The following is a 23,102-nucleotide window of genomic DNA, read 5'->3' on the forward strand; positions in this document are numbered from 1 at the left end:
GAAACTGGAATACACATTTTACTCAAATCCACATGGGTCATTCTCAAGGATAGACCATATGTTAGGCCACAAAGACAGAATCAGCCAATTCAAGAGCACTGAAATCATCCCAAGCATCTTCTCAGACCACAATGGAATTAAACTAACACTTAACAATCAACAAAAGATTAGTAACAGTCCCAAAATGTGGAAGCTCAACAGTACACTCCTTAGCAACTTCTGGGTCAAAGAGGAAATCAAGGAAGAAATCAAAATGTTTCGAGAGTTCAATGAAAATGAAGACACAAGCTATCAAAATATTTGGGACACAGCTAAAGCAGTTCTAAGAAGGAAGTTCATAGCTATACAAGCACACATTAGGAAACAAGAAAAAGCACAAATAAACAGCCTGATTGCACACCTTAAAGACCTAGAAGAAGAACAACAAAGGAACCCTAAAGCAACGAGAAGGTCAGAAATCACTAAAGTTAGGGCAGAAATAAATAACATTGAGAATAGGAAAACCATACAAAAGATCAATGAAAGGAAATGTTGGTTCTTCGAAAGAGTAAACAAAATTGACAAACCTTTAGCCAGACTCACAAAACAAAAAAGGGAGAAGACCCAAATAAATCGGATATAGTAAATGAAAGAGGAGATATCACAACAGACACTGCAGAAATTCAACATATCATGCGAGGCTTCTATGAACAACTAACTATATGCCACCAAGCTAGAGAACCTAGAAGAAATGGACGATTTCCTAGATACCTACCAACTTCCAAAACTAAGTAAAGAGGAAGTGGATAACATGAACAGGCCCATCACAGCTAATGAAATTGAAACAGTTATCAAAAATCTTCCCAAAAATAAAAGTCCTGGACCAGATGGTTTTACAAATGAATTCTACAAAACTTTCAAAGAAGAACTAATACCTCTACTTTTAAAAGTCTTCCAGAAGATTGAAGACACTGGAATACTCCCTGCCAGCTTCTATGAAGCCAACATCACCCTGATACCAAAAGCAGACAGGGACACAACCAAAAAAGAAAACTACAGACCAATATCTCTGATGAACATAGATGCGAAAATATTGAACAAAATTCTAGCCAACCGGATACAGCAGTATATCAAAAAGATTGTCCATCATGACCAAGTGGGGTTTATCCCAGGCATGCAAGGTAGGTTTAATATACGTAAATCAATCAATGTGATCCACCACATCAACAAAAGCAAGACCAAAAATCACATGGTCATATCAATAGATGCAGAGAAAGCCTCTGACAAAATACAACATCCCTTTATGATCAAAACACTACAAAAAAATGGGAATAGATGGAAAATTCCTGAAGATAGTGGAGTCTATATATAGCAAACCTACAGCCAACATCATACTCAATGGTGAAAAACTGGAAGCATTTCCACTCAGATCAGGTGCTAGACAGGGCTGCCCACTATCACCATTACTACTCAACATCGTGTTGGAAGTTCTTGCCATAGCAATCAGGAAGGAGCAAGGAATTAAAGGGATACAGATTGGAAGATAAGTCAAACTCTCCTTATTTGCAGATGACATGATAGCATACATGGAAAAACCTAAGGAATCCAGCAAGAAGCTTTTGGAAATCATCAGGCAATACAGTAAGGTGTCAGGATACAAAATTAACATTCAAAAGTCAGTGGCATTCCTCTATGCAAACACTAAGTTAGAAGAAATTGAAATCCAGAAATCAATTCCTTTTACTATAGCAACAAAAACAATAAAATATCTAGGAGTAAATCTAACCAAAAAAGTGAAAGACTTGTATACTGAAAATTATGAGTCACTACTCAAAGAAATTGAAAAAGACACAAAGAAGTGGAAAGATATTCCATGTTCATGGGTTGGAAGAATTAACATCATCAAAATGAATATATTACCCAGAGCCATCTACAAATTTAATGCTATCCCCATCAAGATCCCAAGCACATTTTTTAGGAGAATAGAAAAAAATGCTACAAATGTTTATCTGGAACCAGAAAAGACCTAGAATTGCCAAAACAATCTTGAGAAGAACAGAATCGGAGGCATCACACTCCCAGATCTCAAACTGTATTATAGGGCCATTGTCATCAAAACTGCTTGGTACTGGAACATGAATACACACACTGACCAGTGGAATAGAATTGAGAGCCCAGAAGTGAGGCCCCACACCTATGGACATCTAATCTTTGACAAAGGGGCCCAGACTATTACATGGGGAAAGCAGAGTCTCTTCAACAAATGGTGTTGGAAACAATGGGTTGAAACATACAGAAGAATGAAACTGAATCACTGTATTTCACCAAATACAAAAGTAAATTCCAAGTGGATCAAGGACTTGGATGTTAGAACACAAACTATCAGATACTTAGAGGAAAATATTGGCAGAACTCTTCTCCGCATACATTTTAAAGACATTTTCAATAAAACAAATCCAATTACAAAAAAGACTAAAGCAAGTATAAACCTATGGGACTACATCAAATTAAAAAGCTTCTTCACAGCAAAAGAAACCACTACCCAAACCAAGAGACCCCTCAGAGAATGGGAGCTCTTTACATGCCATATATCAGATAAGCATTTAATAACCAACATATATAAAGAGCTTGCCAAACTCAACAACAAGACAACAAATAAACCCATCTAAAAATAGGGGGAGGACTTGGACAGAATATTCACCACAGAAGAGATCCAAAAGGCAGACAAACACATGAAAAAATGCTCCAAGTCTCTGATTGTCAGAGAAATGCAAATCAAGACAACAATGAGATACCACTTCACTCCTGTGAGAATGTCATACATCAGAAAAGGTAACAGCAGCAAATGCTGGAGAGGGTGTGAGCTCAAAGGAACCCTCCTACACTGCTGGTGGGAATGTCATTTGGTCCAACCTCTGTGGAGAACAGTCTGGAGAACTCTCAGAAGGCTAGAAATGGACCTACCCTATGACCCTGCAATTCCTCTCCTGGGGATATATCCTAAGGAACCCAACACATCCATTCAAAAAGATCTGTGTACACATATGTTCTTGGCAGCACAATTTTTAATAGCCAAAACCTGGAAGCAACCCAGTTGTCCAACAAGAGATGAGTGGCTGAGCAAGTTGTACTATTTATACACAATGGAATACTACTCAGCTGTAAAAAATGGTGACTTCACCATTTTCAGCCGATCTTGGATGGACCTTGAAAAATTCATGTTGAATGAAATAAGTCAGAAACAAAAGGATGAATATGGGATGATCTCACTCTCAGGCAGAAGTTGAAAAACAAGATCAGAAAAGAAAACACAAGTAGAACCTGAAATGGAATTGGCGTATTGCACCAAAGTAAAAGACTCTGGGGTGGGTGGGGAGAATACAGATCCATGAAGGATGACAGAGGACCTAGTGAGGGTTGTATTGTTAAATGGGAAACTGGGGAATGTTATGCATGTACAAACTATTGTATTTACTGTTGAATGTAAAACATTAATTCCTCAATAAAGAAATTAAAAAAAAAAAAAAAACACCCATACTCAGTGGGGAAGCAATTACAGAAGCCAGACCTTCCACCTTCTGCACCCCCATAATGATCCTGGGTCCACACTCCCAGAGGGGTAAAAAATAGGAAAGCTATCAAGAAAGGGAATTGGATATGAAGTTCTGGTGGTGGGAATTGTGTGGAATTGTACCCCTCTTATCCTATGGCCTTGTCAATATTTCCCATTTTACAAATAAATTTTTAAAAAAGTAAATAAAGAAACAAAAATTATTCATGGCCTTACCCCCTCCACTAACACCAGCTGGGTACAACCCACAGCTGTCTTGTTGGCTTTTGTTGCTTCTTCTCGGAAGACAGTGATGAGTTCCTCTAAACGCCGTAATTTGACTTCTTCTGGGACATCGTCCTTCAGTCTGTGATATGCACGTGTTTTCTAAAGAAGAAAGATGGAGGTCACCAAAACTTTTAAAGTCCATTTTTAAAGCACAGAATTGGACCATGTTCATTCTACCTATAAGTTACAGACATAGATATACAGGAGCCCAAGCCATGGCTGGGAGGGTTCTCTATCTCTGGGAGTCTTCAAAGAGTAAAAGATACAGGGAACCAGGTGGTGGCACACCTGGTTGAGTGCACATGTTACAGTGTACAAAATCCACATTCAAGCCCCTGGTCCCCACTGCAGGGGGAAAGCTTCATGAGTGGTGAAGCAGTGCTGCAGGTGTATCGTCGTCTCTCTTCCTTTCTATCTCCCCCTTCCTCTCAATTTCTCACTGTCTCTATTCAGTAAATAAAGATAACAAAAAATTTTTTAAAAGATACAGTGTAGGGAGTCAGGTAGTTACACGGCAGGTTAAGCGCAGGTGGCGCAAAGCACAAGGACTGGCGTAAGGATCCGGTTCAAGCCCCCGGCTCCCCACCTGCAGGGAAGTCCCTTCACAAGCAGTGAAGCAGGTCTACAGGTGTCTGTCTTTCTCTCCCTCTCTCTGTCTTCCCCTCCTCTCTCCATTTCTCTCTGTCCTATCCAACAATAACAACATCAATAATAACTACAACAATAAGGGAATAAAATAAATAGGGCAACAAAAGGGAATTATTTTTTTAAAAAGATACACTGTAACAGGCTTTGCAAATGTTAAATTCTTAAAAATATTTTTAAGACTTACTTTACAACAATTGAGATACCACTTCACTCCTGTGAGAACATCATATATCAGAAAGAATAGTAACAACAAATGCAGGAGAGGTTGCAGGAGTGAAAGATCCCTCATACATTGCTGGTGAAAAATGTAAATTGGTTCACTCCCTGTGAAAAACAGTCTGGAGAACTCTCAGAATGCTAGAAATGGACCTATCCTATGACCCAACAATCCCTCTCCTGGGAATATGTCCTAAGGAAATAAACACACCCATCCAAAGAAATTTGTGTACATCTATGATTATAGCAGCAAAATTTGTAATAGTCCAAACTTGGAAGCAACCCAGGTATCCAACAACAGATGAGTATTTAAGAAAGCTGCGGTACATGTATACATAATGGAATACTACACAGCTATTAAGAAGGATGAAGTCACCTTCACCTCTTCTCAGACAGAGCTAAAAGGAATCATTTTAAGGGAGACAAGAAAAAAAAAAAAGAGTAGATAGCATAATGGTTATACAAACAGACTCTCCTTCCTGAGGCTCTGAAGTCTCAGGTTCAATCCCCTGCACCACCATAAGCCAGAGCTGAGCAGTGTTCAGGGAGGAAAAAAAGGGAGGGGGCACTCAATTACTGTACTGCACAAAGCAAAGGACTCTGGGGAGGGAGGGCAGGAAGGCTGGTAAGAGGGGAGGCTTTGAGGTCCTGAACATACTGATGAGGAAAAGAATGTTTTGCAGACAAGTATTATGGCAAAATGTGAGATTTTACCCATGTGTCAATAACTGTACTATAAACTATTAACCTCCCCCAATAAAATGATTAAAAAAAACATTTTTATTAGAGCTAGAGACCGATACCACAACATTAATCCATCAAAAGCACTGCTGAGAAGCAAGTCTGAGGCTCAGGTATGCAAGGAATATGCTCTACCCACTGAGCAACCTCCTCAACCATTAAATTCTATGTGGAGCACTTGACAATCTCAAACTTAAGGGGCTGGGTGGTGGCACACTTAGTTGAGCACACACTTTACCATGCACAAGGACCCAGTATCAAGACGCCTGTCCCCACCTGAAGGGTGAATCTTCACAAGTGGTGAAACAATGCTACAAATCTTTCTCTTTCTCTCTTCCTATCTCTTTCATTTTAGCTTCTGTCTCTATCCAATAAATGAATAAACAAAATAAAATCCTAGACTTAAAAAGTTCATGATATTTTTTTCAGTCCACCAACATTCATGTGTGTTCACTTGTACTTATATTAAATACTCCTATACCAGATTATTGAGCAACACTCTTTATAAAGAGAAGAGACACAAAGCAATATAAATGTTTTGACAAACTGCTTCTCTCAAACAAATCAAATCTGTGAGACAAAAATTTCTGCTTGGTGAAAAATGATTTTGGTTTATTTGTAAAGAGAACAGTGTCTTTCCCCTCTACATTTGAATTCTAGACAATATGAAGATCATTTAAAAATTCTAATGAAGAGGAATATTGGTACTAACCATTTTTATCTCAAATTGCTGAATTGCATAAAATAGTACACAGATTAAGTAGGGGGGGAAAAAAAAGAAGTGGATAGATCCTTGTCTAGAAGAACTGACTTGCTGCCACTTTCTTCACTGCGCTGCTATCTACAATACACCTCAAATTGACCAGAAATGACATGTGTCTCATACAGTAGTAGCTCCCCTCCCACCCCAGGGCTCACCTGTCTCATGCTATAGGCAAAAAGGAAGCCTACGTTGTACTGAACTTCCCGAAGCAAGGACAATGTTTGGAGGTGATCTTCCTCTGTCTCACCACAAAAGCCAGCAATGAAATCGCTACTGAGACTCACACCTATGACAAAGGAGAAAGGAAAGCATGTTACTACTTACAGTCCAGACATGCTTTAAAGCACTGTGGTTGCAAAGGAAAAAATAGCAGTCCTGAGTCTTCCCTGGAGTCATTCCCACTGTATGCAAGTAAAACAAAGCTATCATACGACAAGGGCCACTAAAGCAGCTTATTTCCAAAGTTCCCAGGCTGGGATGAAAGTTTTTAGTCTGCATTCTCCTCAATACTTGGGGATTACAGAAAATATTTTCACTTCACAGCAGGACACAGCAGGAATTCACATTGTTTAAATTGTCTTGCATCAAGAGGTGAAAACCTTAGAGCTGTATACGAACTCTTGTAGTTTAACACAATATTCATTTGAAATAATAGCAAAATCTATTAATTATTGGTACAAAGTGCTAAACTTTACTACTTAATTTGGTCTATTTGTTATCCTAACAATTCAACCAGCTGAATACTTTAACTACGTTTTGTAAACCAAGAAACTGCAGCCCAGAAACTTCCACACTACCCTGCCCCTTCAAACTAAAAGTATCTGTTCACAAAACAAGCTATAATAACGAGAAATTTGGGGGGGCAAAGGGGTGCAATCATGGTCAACCAAATGTACACTGAAAAAATTTTAAATGGAACAATTTTACTAGGGGTAAGGGAAAAGAAAAAGGATTATGGGTCAAGAAAATAGGAAAGGAATTATGTCTGAATACACATTAAAAAGATATGTTGGTGGAAAAAGACCTAGGTAGGAGGAGAGTATCTTGCAGACGCCTTTCATGGGGAAATGAGAGGTCACACCTATGTGCCAACAACTGTACTGTAAACTACAACTGTACCCCTCTTATCCTATGGTCTTGCCGATATTTTTTTTTCTTTTATAAGTAAATTTAAAAAAAAATACCCACAGGGAGTCAGGCAGTTAAGTGCAGCGGGTTAAACACAGGTGGCGCAAAGCACAAGGACCCTCATAAGGATCCAGTTCAAGCCCCCGGCTCTCCACCTGCAGGGGAGTTGCTTCACAGGCGGTGAAGCAGGTCTGCAGGTGTCTCTCTTTCTCTCCCCCCCTGTCTTCCCATCCTCTCTCCATTTCTCTCTATCCTATCCAACAATGATGACAACAACAACTACAACAACAAAACAAGGGTAATGAAAGGGAATAAATAAATATATATTTTTAAAAATACCCACCAATAAAGTGGAAGAGTGGAAATAAAAAACTTAAAAAAAAAAAAAGGAGTCGGGCGGTAGCGCAGCGGGTTAAGCACATGTGGCACAAAGCACAGGACCGGCATAAGGATCCTGATTCGAGCCCCCTGGCTCCCCACCTGCAGGGGAGTCGCCTCACAGGCAATGAAGCAGGTCTGCAGGTGTCTTTCTCTCCCCTTCTCTGTCTTCCCCTCCTCTCTCCATTTCTCTCTGTCCTATCCAGCAAGGATGAATCAATAATAGCTACAATAATTAAAAAAACAACAAGGAAGGGCAACAAAAGGGAGTAAATATTTTAAAAATTTAAAAAAAAAAAAAAAGATATCATGCCCAGAAGTTAACACAGCAGTAGAACTCTGGATCTGAAAGCATGAGGGACTGAGTTCAATCCTCAGTACTCCATATGCCAAAGTATTGCTCTGACCTCTTTCTCCTCTATCTACCTATCTCATGTGAAATAAATAAAATAAATCTTAAAAAAAAAAAAAAAATCACTTGCCCCCAAACTAGCTACTTTGCCAGGGATAAATGTACCTCCCATATGTTCACAAGTACAAACAACAGAAAAAAATCTCTTTAACCTTGAGGTTACAAGCAGATCTATACTTCTGAGTATTTCTAGCAAAACAAAGACATAAAAAGCTGCAAAAAAAAAAAAAAAAGCTGCAAAAAACTAGTAAAGCATTGCACTTTAATGCCTGACGCTCCAGTTCAGTCCCTAGAGACCATAGACCAGAGTGGTAGTCTGGTTTTTCTCCCTTTCTCTCTGGCCCATGTAAAACTCCCTCATGCAGAATAAATAAAATAAGTATTTTAAAAAAATTATTTTTAAAAAATTGCAGAAATAAAAATAGAAAGCAAGGAAAAAATAATTAACAAAGGAGGTTTAAAAGTGTCACAAGGTACTGCCATACTAGTTGCCTGTGTCCAACCAAGAAGACTCACTAGCAGTGTAACGTGTTCAGCAGAATACATTTCTAAAATGCACCTGGAATAGACTCTCTGATATGATGGACTAACTCCACATAAGCTTCTCTTGAATATCTGCAATAAAGAACAAAAAGGGAAGACTTAGGTGAACTAATCTTTAAATGAATGCTATAAAAAAGATAACACACATTATCACTTCTTAACCACAGAACAGTACAAAAATAGAACCCAAACACTTTGACCCAAATCCTAGACTGTAACCTAGAGTGTGAATATTTCGTTCAAGAATATATATTCTTTTAAAGTCTTTTTATTTTCATTATTAAACAAAGACAGATTAAACACTGAAGAAGATCTCAAACTCTTTGTCAATAAAGAAAAACAAACGGAGCACTAGTCCCATACGGCTTGCCACTAGTCACCTTCTCCTTTAAGATTCCTCTCTGCACTACTTAGTATTCGCAAGGTAAGTCAACACACAGAACTACACTGAAACTCCAGGACCTAGAAAACTTTAGTGTTAAAAGTTAAAGGATTACAGGGCCAGCAAGACAGATGAACTAGAAGAGCACTTACTTGGCCGTGTATACAGCCGAGGGCTGAGCCCCAGCCCTCCAGGCACTGTGGGAAGCTCTAGCACTGGTGTGTGCGTGCTGTGTGTGTGCATCTACAGCTCTCTATCTGAAAAAGTCAGCACAGAGTGATGAAGTCCTGGTGACAACAACAGATTACAATCTCAGAGTTGTGAACCACAGTGGGTATTTAATATAAAACATACTAAATCTAATCCTTTGTCTAATAAGATAATGTTGGTAAGAGTTCACTCAATAAATGTTCTGAGCAGCTAGTATATGCTGCACTCTATGCTTGGTGGTTAGACGTTGATCCTTAATGAAACATGAAAATGTGTGGAATGCCCCCCCAAGCAAGTCTTACCCCCTCCGCATGGCCTCTAACACCCGGCTGCTTCCACTCTGCGCTGGCAGGTGGAGCTGTTTACAAATGTTTTCTCTCTCATGAATCAGCTGCAGAACCTGATAAAACAGAACACAGAAACATTTAAGTCTCACCCAAAAAAATCTAACAGAAAGGAGTAATCCCTACTGTTTTCAGCAAGGTTAATTTTTAGTATTTAAGCAAATGATTAAACCAAACATATCAATTTTCCAAATCTGTTATTTTTAATCAAGCCACAGTCTATCTGTCCCAAACATTTCACTAATAAGTGAAGGACAAATTTTAGGCTATTTAGGAGTAGTGCTGACACAGACAAGAAAGGAAAAAATGGTACTGGTCTCATACAGCTTGCAAAACTCAATTAGCCACTTTGAACTTATACCTAACCTTGTAATAAAAACTCTCTACAGGGACCAGGCAGTGGCAGACCTGCATAAGTGCACATAGCACTTAGCACAAGGACCTGTGGGAGGACCCGGCTTCAAGCCCCCGGCTCCCCACCTGCAGTGGGGAGCTTCACAAGCAGTGAAGTAGGTCTGCAGGTGTTTATCTTTCTCTCTCCCTCTCTATCTTTATTTGACTTTTTTTTTTTTTTTTTTTTTTTTACCAGAGCACTGTTGAGATCTGCCTTATGGTGGTGCAGAAGATAGAATCTGGGACTTCGGAGCCTTATCATGAGAATCTTTTTCCATAATCATTATGCTATATAGCCCTGTTTCTTCTTTGTTTTTAATTTTTTTATTTATTTACTTAATATTGGCTAGAGGGGAGTAGGGCAGTAGCGCAGCAGGTTAAACGCACATGGTGCAAAAACAAGGACCAGTGTAAGGATCCCGGTTCAAGCCCCTGGCTCCCCACCTGCAGGGGAGTTGCTTCACAAGTGGTGAAGCAGGTCTGCAGGTGTCTATCTTTCTCTCCCCCTCTGTCTTCCCCTCCTCTCTCCATTTCTCTCTGTCCTATCCAACAATGACAACATCAATAACAACATTAATAACTACAACAACAATAAAAAACAGCAAGAGCAACAAAAGGAAATAAATATTAAAAAATAATAATTATATATGGGCTAGAGACAGAGAGAAACTGAACGGGAAAGGGGAGACAGAGAGGGAAAAAGGAAGAGAGACACCTGCAGCCCTGTTTCACCACTTGTCACTTGTAAAGTTTTCCCCCTACAGGTGGGGACCAGGGGCTTGAACCTGGGTCCTTACACGCAGTAATGTGAGCACCTAACTAGGTGTACCACAATCTGGCCCCTCTATCCCTGCTTCTCTCTCTCTCTTCCCCTCCTTTCTCAATTCCTTTCTGTCCTATCCAGTAAAAAAAAGGAAGAAAAAAGAAGCAGTGAATTCATAGTGCTGAGCACCAAGCCCCAGCAATAACCCAAGAGGCAAGGGGAAAAAAAATACATAGCCTTGATAGTCCCATAGGATGTAATAATATTAGTCCTATAGGGACTGGTTATAAACACACACATTACAGTACATAAGGACCCAGGTTCAAGCCCCCAGTCCCCACCTGCAGGGGGAAAGCTTTACAAGTGGTGAAGCAGGACTTCCCGAGGCGGGGCTATGGAGCAACAGCAGCTGCGTTTCCTCAACTCTCCCGGGTCAACTAGGAATACCAAAAAAGACCACCTGGGACCACAACAAGGCAGGACTAGAACGACTTCAGGAACCCACCAAACCACTGGTGAGTGCAAACACGTGTGGCTCGTGGACAGGGAGGAGCCTAAGTAGAGACTGAGCAGCTGGTAACAGTCCAGCAGTTTACCAGTTGAGGCACCACCTCTAGTCTGTTTAACCAATAAAAAGACTGCTGAAGGGAGGAGAGGACTCCCCTGCGACTCAGCAAATGCAACTATGAGTCTCCATGGCTACTGCCTTCAGAGGCTGGAGCAGCAGGGGGGGGGGGGGGCTGTGCTGAATCTGGGAACAGAGAACTGACCAGGAAACTCAGGAGAAGAGCTACACCTCAGTGGCCTAGCAGTGGGAGCCTTTCCACATTGTTCTCCTAATGAGAACGTGGTGAATAATTGCCTCAGAACCTACAGACTATAAACAGGACTTGTTTAGAAACTCACAGGGCCCAGCAGTGCTGCTTGGCTTGGCAGAGAAGCTGAATTGAGCCTGGGAGCTTTGGATCCTTGGGTTGTGAGCCTCTTTGCATAACCACTGTGCATCTCTCCCCCACCTGCTTTATCTCTTGGTGAGGTGTGAGGGATTAAGCTAAAAAGCCTACTTAAGAGTTTAAAAGCCCTCAGGCTCCCATTGCCCACAGGGAAAAAAAAACAAGTGGTGAAGCAGTGTTGCAATTATCTGTTTCTCTCCCTCTCTATCTTCCCCTTCCCTCTCAATTTCTCACTGACTATATCCAATAAATAAATAAAAATTTAAAAATATATATGTATTAGTCCTATCACTGTCCCCATCTTAATGGACTTTTACCTCTCTACCAAATCAACAGATTTGGAGGGCTATAGAGTTATATTCCACAGGACCCCTGAGTAGGACTCTTATAGGTCCAGTCTCTGGCATACGTAAGGATACTAAAATGAGTTTGCTGCGGTTGTCTTGTTACTACTCACCTCATCAGGAAAGTCTTTGGGGTGGGGAGAGGTGAATCTGATCCTCATCTCAGGATCTATTCTGGAGACTTGATCCAGAAGGTGAGCAAAACGAAGACCCCCTTGCTTGGCTTTATAATTGGCAGAAAAACCACGGCTGTGATTGGTGGACAATGCACTGTTGAACTGGATCTCTGAAGTGTCTTGAAAGCTATTCACATTCTGACCAAGAAGTACTACCTCTTTCAATCCCTAAAAAAGAGGGGAATACAATTTAGAATTTAGAAACAATTACAATTACAAATACAATTTAGAAACTTCTTTTTTTAAAAAAAGATGTTATTTATTTATTTATGAGAACCATAGGAGGAGAGAGAAAGAGCCAGATATCACTCTGGTACATGTACTGCCGGGGATTGAACTCAGGACCTCATCCTTTAGAGTCAGATGCTTTCTCCACTGTGCCACCTCCCGGACCACAATTTAGAAACTTCTTTAGTACCTTAAAGTAAAATCACTAATTAAAATTAGCTAAACCTATCAAGAGCTACTCATAAATGAGTCTACTTCATGTTAAGCTGCCTTGCCTGAAGTGGTAAAATTTAAAGTAAATCCTTCTGCAAAAATTAATTTTCAAAGCACTTTTTAGACTAATAAAATACTGAATGTAACTATGCATTCAATAATAATAGTTAATGTGCAGTCAGAATTTTAAAACAAGGGATCCCAAATTCTATCACAGGCACTGCATATGCCAGCATCAAACAGTGCTCTGGTCAGGATATCTCTCCCTCCATATAATAAATCTTTTTTTTTTTTAATAACAGCTAGTTCATGACACTATTTACCAAATTATGACAATATTCTTTTTCTAATATTTGACTGATTTACTTATTTGGGTAAAGACAGACAGAAACCAAGAGGGGAGTGGGAAGATAGAGAGGAAGAGAGACTCTGAGGTGGGAGCTAGGATTTCAGGTCCTAGAACATGATGGCAGAGGAGGACCTAGTAGGGATTGAATTGTTATGTGGAAAACTGATAAATTCCCCCACACCTATGGACATCTAATCTTTGACAAAGGGACCCAGACTATTCAATGGGGAAAGCAGAGTCTCTTCAACAAATGGTGTTGGAAACAATGGGTTGAAACATACAGAAGAATGAAACTGGACCACTATATTTCACCAAATACAAAAATAAATTCCAAGTGGATCAAGGACTTGGATGTTAGACCACACACTATCAGATACTTAGAGGAAAATATTGGCAGAACTCTTTTCCGCATACATTTTAAAGACATCTTCAATGAAATGAATCCAATTACAAAGAAAACTAAGGCAAGTATAAACCTATGGGACTACATCAAATTAAAAAGCTTCTGCACAGCAAAAGAAACCACTACCCAAACCAAGAGACCCCTCACAGAATGGGAGAAGATCTTTACATGCCATACATCAGACAAGAGTTTAATGACCAACATATATAAAGAGCTTGCCAAACTCAACCACAAGACAACAAATAACCCCATCCAAAAATGGGGGGCGGACATGGACAGAAATATTCACCACAGAAGAGATCCAAAAGGCAGACAAACACATGAAAAAATGCTCCAAGTCTCTGATTGTCAGAGAAATGCAAATCAAGACAACAATGAGATACCACTTCACTCCTGTGAGAATGTCATACATCAGAAAAGGTAACAGCAGCAAATGCTGGAGAGGGTGTGGGGTCAAAGGAACCCTCCTGCACTGCTGGTGGGAATGTCAATTGGTCCAACCTCTGTGGAGAACAGTCTGGAGAACTCTCAGAAGGCTAGAAATGGACCTACCCTATGACCCTGCAATTCCTCTCCTGGGGATATATCCTAAGGAACCCAACACATCCATCCAAAAAGATCTGTGTACACATATGTTCTTGGCAGCACAATTTGTAATAGCCAAAACCTGGAAGCAACCCAGGTGTCCAACAACAGATGAGTGGCTGAGCAAGTTGTGGTATATATACACAATGGAATACTACTCAGCTGTAAAAAAATGGTGACTTCATCGTTTTCAGCCGATCTTGGATGGACCTTGAAAAATTCATGTTAAGTGAAATAAGTCAGAAACAGAAGGATGAATATGGGATGATCTCACTCTCAGGCAGAAGTTGAAAAACGGGAGTCAGGCTGTAGCGCAGCGGGTTAAGCGCAGGTGGCGCAAAGCACAGGGATCGGCATAAGGATCCCGGTTCGAACCCCGGCTCCCCACCTGCAGGGGAGTCGCTTCACAGGTGGTGAAGCAGGTCTGCAGGTGTCTATCTTTCTCTCCTCCTCTCTGTCTTCCCCTCCTCTCTCCATTTATCTCTGTCCTATCCAACAACGACAACAACAATAATAACTACAACAATAAAACAACAAGAGCAACAAAAGGGAATAAATAAATAAAATAAAATAAGAAGTTGAAAAACAAGATCAGAAAAGAAAACACAAGCAGAACCTGAAATGGAATTGGCATACTGCACCAAAGTAAAAGACTCTGGGGTGGGTGGGGAGAATACAGGTCCAAGAAGGATGACAGAGGACCTGGTGGGGGTTGTATTGTTATATGGGAAACTGGGGAATGTTACGCATGCACAAACTATTGTATTTACTGTTGAATGTAAAACATTAATTCCCCAATAAAGAAATTTAAAAAAAAAGAAAAAAGAAAACTGAGAAATGGTGAGGGTAGACAGCACTATGCAAAGAGACTCTCATGCTTGAGTCTCCAAAGTCTCAGGTTCAATCCCCTGCACCTCCATGAGCGAGAGCTGATCAGTGCTCTGGTAATATATATATATACACACACACACATACATACATACACACACACAAAAGAAAACTGACAAATGTTACTACTATATTTTATTATTGACTGTAAACAATTAATTGCCCTGTAAGAAATCTAAAAAGAGAAAGAGAAGAAGAGAGACACATAAAGACCTGCTTACCACTTGTGAAGCTTTTCCCCCTACATGTGGGAGCTGGGGGCTTGAACCTGAGTCCTTGTTCACTGTAGTATGTACACTCACCCAAGTGCACCACCACCTGCCCCCTATGACTTCTACCAGTTAAATATTATGTAATCATTGCTGGTAATGGTTATGAAAAAAAATTCTCATGTCTCAGAATCCAAGGTCAAATGTTCAGTTCCCTGCGCCATCATACAATAGAGCTAAGCAATGCTCTAGTAAATTAATTAAAAAATAGTAAAATCAACTATGAAATATTGTAGCCAAAACCATGTATTTAACATTAGTTAGGTAATCTAAAGAAAAATCAAACTAATTTCCAGGTTAGATGCCAGCAGTGCTCTGGTTCTATCTAGCTATGTCATTTATATATATATATATTCTTTTAATGAATGAATCCTTGGAGTCAGGAGATAGTTCACCTAGTAGAACATGTGCTTTGTAGTGTGTGAGCTCCTCGATTCAAACACCAGCACCAAATGGGAATACCACAGAGAGCATGATGATAGAGAGATGTGGTGTATCTCTTGTCTCTCTCTAAAACAAAGCAGTTGGTATAGGGAGGTCACTCACTGGTGATACTAAACATCTATTATGGCCTTGGATTCATTCCAAAGATCTGAAAAATAAACAATGATGCATCTTTTTAAGCAAACAACAAAAGATGAAAGAGTTGCTTTCGATTAAGATGGAAGAAATACAAAAACCAAATTAAACTACAGAGCCAGCAAGATAGTCACCTGGGAAGGCACCAGCTTCACCATGTGTGTGATCCAGATTAGAGCCCAGAACCCGCTATATTAGAGGAGGTTTTAGTGATTTTGTGTCATCCCCCCTTTTCTGTCTATAAATAAATAAACAAATAATAAATAAATTAGCCCAAAGGGGTAAAACCCCTGTGATAACAAAAAGACCGTTTCCAACCAACAATCATTGTTTGAATAAGCAAATCTATAAAGGAAAATAATCTATTCTCTTTGCAACTATCATCTAAAAAATTGCAAAATAGGAACAAAAAATATTTTTTTAAATGTTTATTTTATTTATTTATTCCCTTTTGTTGCCCTTATTGTTTTATTGTTGTTGTCGTTGGATAGGACAGAGAGAAATGGAGAGAGGAGGGGAAGACAGAGAGGAGGAGAGAAAGATAGACACCTGCAGACCTACTTCACCGCCTGTGAAGCGACTCCCCTGCAGGTGGGGAGCCAGGGTTCGAACCGGGATCCTTATGCTGGTCCTTGTGCTTTGTGCCACCTGCGCTTAACCCGCTGTGCTACAGCCCGACTCCCAAAAAAAAATATTTTAAAATTATTCAAGGGGCCAGATGGTGGCACACCTGGTTGAACATACATTACAGTGCATAAGGACTTGGGTTTGAGCCCCGGGTCCCCACCTGCAGGGGGAAAGCTTTGCAGGTGGTGAAGCAGTGTTGCAGGTCAGTCTGTCTCTCTCTCCCTCCTTCCCTCCACTCTTACCACCCCCTTCCATCTTGATTTCTGGATATCTCTATCCAATAAATAAAGATAAGGGGCCAAGCAATGGTGCACCTGGTTAAGCACTCATATTACAGTGCACAAGAAACCCAGTTCAAGCCTCTGGTCCCCACCTGCAGGGGGGAAGCTTCACAAGTGGTGAAGCAGGGCTATAGGTGTCTCTCTGTCTCTCCCTCCCCTTGCAATTTCTCTGTTTCTAGCCAGTAATAAGTAAAATTTTTTTTAAAAATTCAAAAAAATTATAAAGAGATAATTTAAAAAATTAAAAACAGGGAGTCAGGCGGTAGCACAGCGGGTTAAGCGCACATGCTACAAGGATCCCAGTTCGAGCCCACGGCTCCCCACCTGCAGGGGAGTCATTTCACAGGCGGTGAAGCAGGTCTGCAGGTGCCTGTCTTTCTCTTCACCTCTGTCTTCCCCTCCTCTCTCCATTTCTCTCTGTCCTATCCAACAATGACGACATCAATAACTACAACAATAAAACAATGGCAACAAAAGGGAATAAAAACTTTTTAAAAATTTAAAATATTTTTAAAAAGTTATTCTAAAAGCCAAACAAGTAACTAACAGAAAAAGAAAGATTTAGTCAGAGTCCCAGCAGTGGTGCATCTGGTTAAACACGTTAACACGTGCAAGGAACTGGCTTTCAAGCTCCCATTCACTATCTGCATGGGGGAAAGCTTCACAAATGGTGAAGCAAGTTCTTCAGGTGTTTGTCTCTCTCCTTCTCAATTCCTCTCTATCCTGTTAAAGAGAAGGAAAAAAAAAAAAAAAAGGAGAAATGGCCACTAGAAGCACAGGGATTTGTTCTGCAGGCAGCAAGTCCCAGTGATAACTCAGAAAGAAAGAAAGAAAGAAAGAAAGAAAGAAAGAAAGAAAGAGAGAGAGAGAGAGAGAAAGAAAGAAGGAAGGAAAGAAAGAAAGAAAGAAAGAAAGAAAGAAAGAAAGAAAGAAAGAAAGAAAAAGGGAAAGAGGAGGGAGGGAGGGAGGAAGGAGAGAGAGATAGCATAATGGGTATGCAAAGAGGCTTTCATGCCTGAGGCTCTTAAGTCCTCTGCACCACCATAAGCCAGAGCTGATCAGTGCTCAGGAAGGAAGGAAGGAAACAATTTACTCATTTATTATTATTTTTAAAGATTTTACTCATTTATTAATGAAAGAGGTAAGAGAAGAAAGTACCAGAGCATCATTCCGGTACAAGCACTGCTGGGGATTGAACTTGGGAAGTCATGCTTGAGAGTACAGTGCCTTATCTACTACACCTCCAGGATTCCAATCTATGTATTGGGGGGGGGGGGGAGGCACAAGCATGAGTGTTTAAGCAAGCTTGCATGCACCACCACCCAGAGCATTACTGTGATGCATACAATGCCAAGGATCAAAATCAGGACCTTGTTCCTGAGAGTCCAGCACTCTACTCACTGCGTCACCTCCCATGCAACCATATACTTTTAAAATACATGCAGAATCTTAAATTTTTCACAAGTCAATGACTTTTCTTTTATATGCAAATATCCTAGAAATGTTCACGAGTTTTTGTCATCATCTCAACCTATTTTAAATGAATGCCTCTTTGGGAAAAAAAATGATGAAACTGGATGTGATTATGCTTAGCAAAGTAAGAGGTGAAAAACAACTACTGGATGGTTTCACTCATGTCAATCTAGAGAACTGAATTTGAGAAATAAAATAGAAGTAAACAAATGGTCTCTAAGACTTTACGAAAACTATGGTGGTTCTCTTTGGGAGCATGGGACACATCATTTCCAGCCCCCTGTGATCTTAGTCTTGTAAGCCACTATTATGCCAATAATAAAAAAATTCAAAAGAATGCCTCTATCTTAAAAGGATAATTTCTGATACTGGGGGAGGGGGGGGATGAGAAAAGCAGAGAAAGAAAGACCAGAAAGCACTTGGAAAGCTAAGCTATGGAGCACTGTTCACTGTGCCTATGACAAAACCAAAACAGGGAACTGAGAATCTGTCTTCTGTGGGAAGAGCACAACTGTAATAGCATAAGACCAAAGGAAAAAAGAAGAGTTAAGGAAGAGTTGGTTTCCATGATTCTCGAGCCAAGAAAGTAAGGAATCAGAGAAAAGTGGAAAAGGTCCCCACACTCCCATCTACTGTCTGTCCACTTGTAAGGACAGGATGATTCAAGTACAGAGAGAAACCTCAAGGAACAAGGGATCAGTTTCCAATAGGAGGAAGATAACCGATATTCCCTTCTAGTCTCAGATCTGATTTTCTGCAACTCTCTATATCCCTCAATGAGTGAGTTATTTCAAATTTCAGGAGCTTTCCTAGAGCATATAGATTAATAAAACATTCCTTTTTGTTTTGTTTTTTACACCAGAGCACTGCTCAGCTCTGGTTTATGATGGTGGGGGAGGGGGTTGAACCTGGGACTTTGGAGCCTCAGACATGAGAATCTCTTTGAATAACCATTATGCTATCTACACCTGCCCATAAAACACTCTTTAAAAACTTGTGTCAAGTAGTTTTTAAACTACCACATCATGCCAATAATCCAAAATGAATGTGAGAAAACTGTTTTGAAGAAGATAGCTAAATAAATGACCCCTCACAGAGCAGCAAGCCAGAGGACAGAACTCAACACAATCATCTGATTCTAAACTCAGGCTTTCTCCAATCCACAGCCAACTTCACAGTGGATCAGCTTATAATTTGTAGAAGCAAACCAAAGATGTACATCCAGGCATTTATGCCCAGGTTCAGTTTTAATTTTTGTACAGTTCAAAAAGACCACCGGTGATAAATCTTATCAACAGAAAGGTTGTCCTCGCCTTCCCATAAACATACTCACAAAAGAAAATCAAGAGAGGTAGAGAATAGACAGCATAATGGTTATGCAAAGAGACTGTCATGCCTAAGGCTCCAAGATCCCAGGTTCTATCCTCCACACCACCATAAACCAGAGCTGAGCAGTGCTCTGGTAAAATAAATAAGAGAAATGACTCTTCAAATCCTTTCCTTAAAAAGAAAAGAAAATCAAGAGAATTTTTCACCTCATCAGAAAGCTTCCTCACTTCTTCAAGAATGGAAACAACAGGCCGACTCCTCTCCCGGCCACGCGTAAAAGGAACAATACAGTAGCTGCACATGTTGTTACAGCCTCGCATGATAGACCTGTAGAGGGAAAAGTCAGAATTTATTAAGATACACCGCTTGTTTACTTCTACTGTTTTGATTTTGTTTTTCAAATTCATGGGTTTCAATTCTCTAGATTCACCAGCAGTGAAGTATCTCTCTCTCTCTCTCTGAGTAGCTTCCCCCCCCCCCCTCAATTTCTCTGTCTCTATCTAAAATAATATTTTTTGACTCCTAAAGAAACATTTAAAATAGGGGTCAGGTGCTGGCACACCTAGCTGAGTGCACGTTATAATGCACAGGACCCAGGTTCAAGCCTCCAGTCCCCACCTGCATGGGAAAAGCTTTGAAAGTGGTAAAGCAGAGCTGCAGATGTCTCTCTGTCTCTCTCCCTACCTATCTCTCCCTTCCCTCTCAATTTCTGGCTGTGTCTATCCAATAAATAAAAAGTTTTAAAGAGGGAATGGGATGGTAGTGCAGCGGGTTAAGTGCATGTGGCACTAAGCACAAGGAATGGTGTTAAGGATCCCAGTTCCAGCCCCTGGCTCCCCACCTGCAGGGGAGTCGCTTCACAAGCAGAGAAGCAGGTCTGCAGGTGTCTATCTTTCTCTCCCCTTCTCTGTATTCCCCTCCTCTCTCCATTTCTCTCTGTCCTATCCAACAACAACATCAGTAACAACAATAAAAACTACAACAATAAAACAAAGGCAACAAAAGGGAATAAATTTTTTTTTTTTAAAAATCTCAATTATTTTTTTTTTAAGTTTTATAGTCTTTTTTTTTTTAAAGTCCTCACCTACTTCCTATTGCACTTCCCTCACTCACTCCAAAGCTAACCTTATCAAAGCAAGGACTGCAAAAGCTGAATGGGGCAAGAGACTGGCATACTTTAATGATGACTCTTTAGTCACTATCAGGCCACCCCATCAGCTGGGGGCCCTAGTCAGGGAGTCCTGAGATTCCCAAACAGACATGATGGGACTAGTCCTCAAATAAATACCTTTCTCCATTGTTACCCATCATCTCTATCAGCAACAGCACAATAGACCCCTTTGTGGGCCCCCATAGGAACTTGTCTTCAATTTGGATCAAAAACAGTAGAGAATGTTCCATCCTCCAAAAGGAGGCTAGACAACATACTCTATGCTACACCTGAGCAAGATGGGTTCTGATACTGGGACAACTTGGAATGTTCCTACTCATGACCACAGAATGTGAGGTCAGATCTATAGGGATGCAGAGGTCACATAGGCTCCTAAGCTGATTATGGGCCCCAGATCACATCAAATCGATGGGGTTTACAGTCAACAATACTAAACACCTTTCCCATATTTGGGAGCTACTTTCTTCCCTGATCCAGCTTTCTGGTCCTTTTTCTAGCTCTGAGATCATCTCCCCAGATAATAACTTGGATCCACCTGCATATCAGATTTCAAGCTATGGGGAAAGGAAAAAAAAAAAAACTAGTATAGCCACAGGCCCTTTATGCCTACTAGCTATCTACAAAACAGAGACCCCCCCCCCCCCCCAACTCTTCATCTGCACTATTCCAGCCTTTAGGTTCATGATTAGTCAATAATTTGCTTGGCTGTATATGTTAACTCTTCTTTCAGCCACCAGGTTCCAGATGCTACCATGATGCCAACCAGAACTCCCTGGACAAATAACCCGACCAATGTGTCCTGGAGCTCTGATTCCCTAGAACCCCACCCCACTAGGAAAAGAGAGAGACAGGCTGGGAGTATGGATCGACCTGTCAATGCCCATGTTCAGTAGACAAGCAATTACAGAAGCCAGACTTTCCACCTTCTGCATCGCACAATGACCTTGGGTCCATACTCCCAGAGGGTTAAAGAATAGGAAAGCTATCAGGGGAGGGAATGGGATACAGAGTTCTGGTGGTGGGAATGTATAGAGTTGTACCCCTCTTATACTATGGTTTTGTCATTGCTTCTTTTTTATAAATAAAATAAAAAATAAATTTAAAAAATAAAAAAGAAATATTTAAAATAAGTAAATGAATAAAAGATTGTCAAAGAGTTTTTTGTTTTTATAAAGAAACACAAAGGACAGGAATGATATATAGCAAAATCAGAACATCATTTTTATCATCAGGGGACAGGAATATAGGCAATTCTTTATTCTTTATACTTTTTCATATATTCTTCAACAAATATATAACTTTTGTCATCAAACTTTTTAAAAAATATTTATTTCCTTTTTGTTGCCCTTGTTTTTATTGTTGTTGTAGTTATTGTTGTCATTGTTGGATAGGACAGAGATAAATGGAGACAGATGGGGAAGACAGAGGGGGGAGAGAAAGATAGACACTTGCAGACCTGCTTCACCGCCTGTGAAGTGACTCCTTGCAGGTGGGGAGTGGGGGCTCAAACCGGGATCCTTATGCCAGTCCTTGCGCTTTGCACCACATGCACTTAACCCGCTGCACTACCACCCAACTCCTCAAATTTTTTAAAATATTCATTATTTTTTAAGTTTGATAGGACAGATATTGAGAAGGTAGGGGGAGATAGAAAGGGAGAGACTGTAGCACTACTTCACGAGTTGTAAAGCTTCTGTAGGTGGGGGCCAGGGGCTTACACCAAATCCTTGCTCATGGTTATGTGTGCATTTCACTGCAAGTGCCACCAGCCTGCCTAATTTTTACTTATTATTTTAACTTAAAAAATCAGGGAAGGGGGACCACACCTGGTTAAGCGCTCACAGTACAGTGCGAAAGGACCTGGGTTCAAGCCCCTGGTTCCCCCTGCAGGGGGAAAGTTTCACAAGTGGTGAAGCAAGGCTGCAGGTGTCTCTCTGTTTTTCCTCTCTATATCCCCTTCCCCTCTGTTTCTCTCCATCTCTATTCAATAATAAATAAAAAATTTAAAAAGAAATCAAAGAAGAAAAATGAACCAGAAAACCTTAAAAATCTTTTTCTTTCTTAAATATTTACTTATTTATTCATTCATATATTTATTTTATGAGATACAGAGATTAAAAATACCAGTTTTATGCATTGTCAGGTGTCAAACCTAAGCCTCACTCATGCAAAGCATGTGTTCTACCTACTGAGCTACTCACTAACCAACCAAAAAATAAAGAGTAGGGGGCTGAGTGGTAGTGCAGCAGGTTAAGTGCACATAGTGAAAAGCGCAAGGACTGGCATAAGGATCCCGGTTCGAACCCCCAGCTCCCCTCCTGCAAGGGGGTCGCTTCATAGGAGGTGAAGTAGGTCTGCAGGTGTCTCTCTCTCCCCCTCTGTCTTCCCCTCCTCTCTCCATTTCTCTCTGTCCTATCCAATGACAACAGTAATAACAACAATAATAATAATGACAAACAACAAGGACAACAAAAGGGAAAAAAGTAGCCTCCAGGC

At 40.4% G+C, this 23,102-nt stretch overlaps 1 protein-coding gene across 6 annotated transcripts in view; it reads right to left on the reverse strand.

Moving 5' to 3' along the window:
- CDK5RAP1 (CDK5 regulatory subunit associated protein 1) overlaps window positions 1-23,102 on the reverse strand; it is a 221,811-nt gene that overhangs the window by 12,971 nt on the left and 185,738 nt on the right. For all 6 annotated transcript variants that reach the window (XM_060188515.1, XM_060188473.1, XM_060188488.1 and 3 more), the window contains exons 7-12: window positions 19,642-19,762; window positions 12,149-12,379; window positions 9,541-9,638; window positions 8,663-8,718; window positions 6,341-6,471; window positions 3,767-3,916 (exon numbers count right to left, since the gene is read on the reverse strand). In XM_060188515.1, coding sequence (XP_060044498.1) covers window positions 3,767-3,916; window positions 6,341-6,471; window positions 8,663-8,718; window positions 9,541-9,638; window positions 12,149-12,379; window positions 19,642-19,762 — 787 coding nt within the window. The remainder of the gene's footprint in view (window positions 1-3,766; window positions 3,917-6,340; window positions 6,472-8,662; window positions 8,719-9,540; window positions 9,639-12,148; window positions 12,380-19,641; window positions 19,763-23,102) is intronic.

The sequence above is a fragment of the Erinaceus europaeus genome, chromosome 1 (genome assembly GCF_950295315.1).
Source record: "Erinaceus europaeus chromosome 1, mEriEur2.1, whole genome shotgun sequence".
Taxonomy (NCBI): Eukaryota; Metazoa; Chordata; class Mammalia; order Eulipotyphla; family Erinaceidae; genus Erinaceus; species Erinaceus europaeus.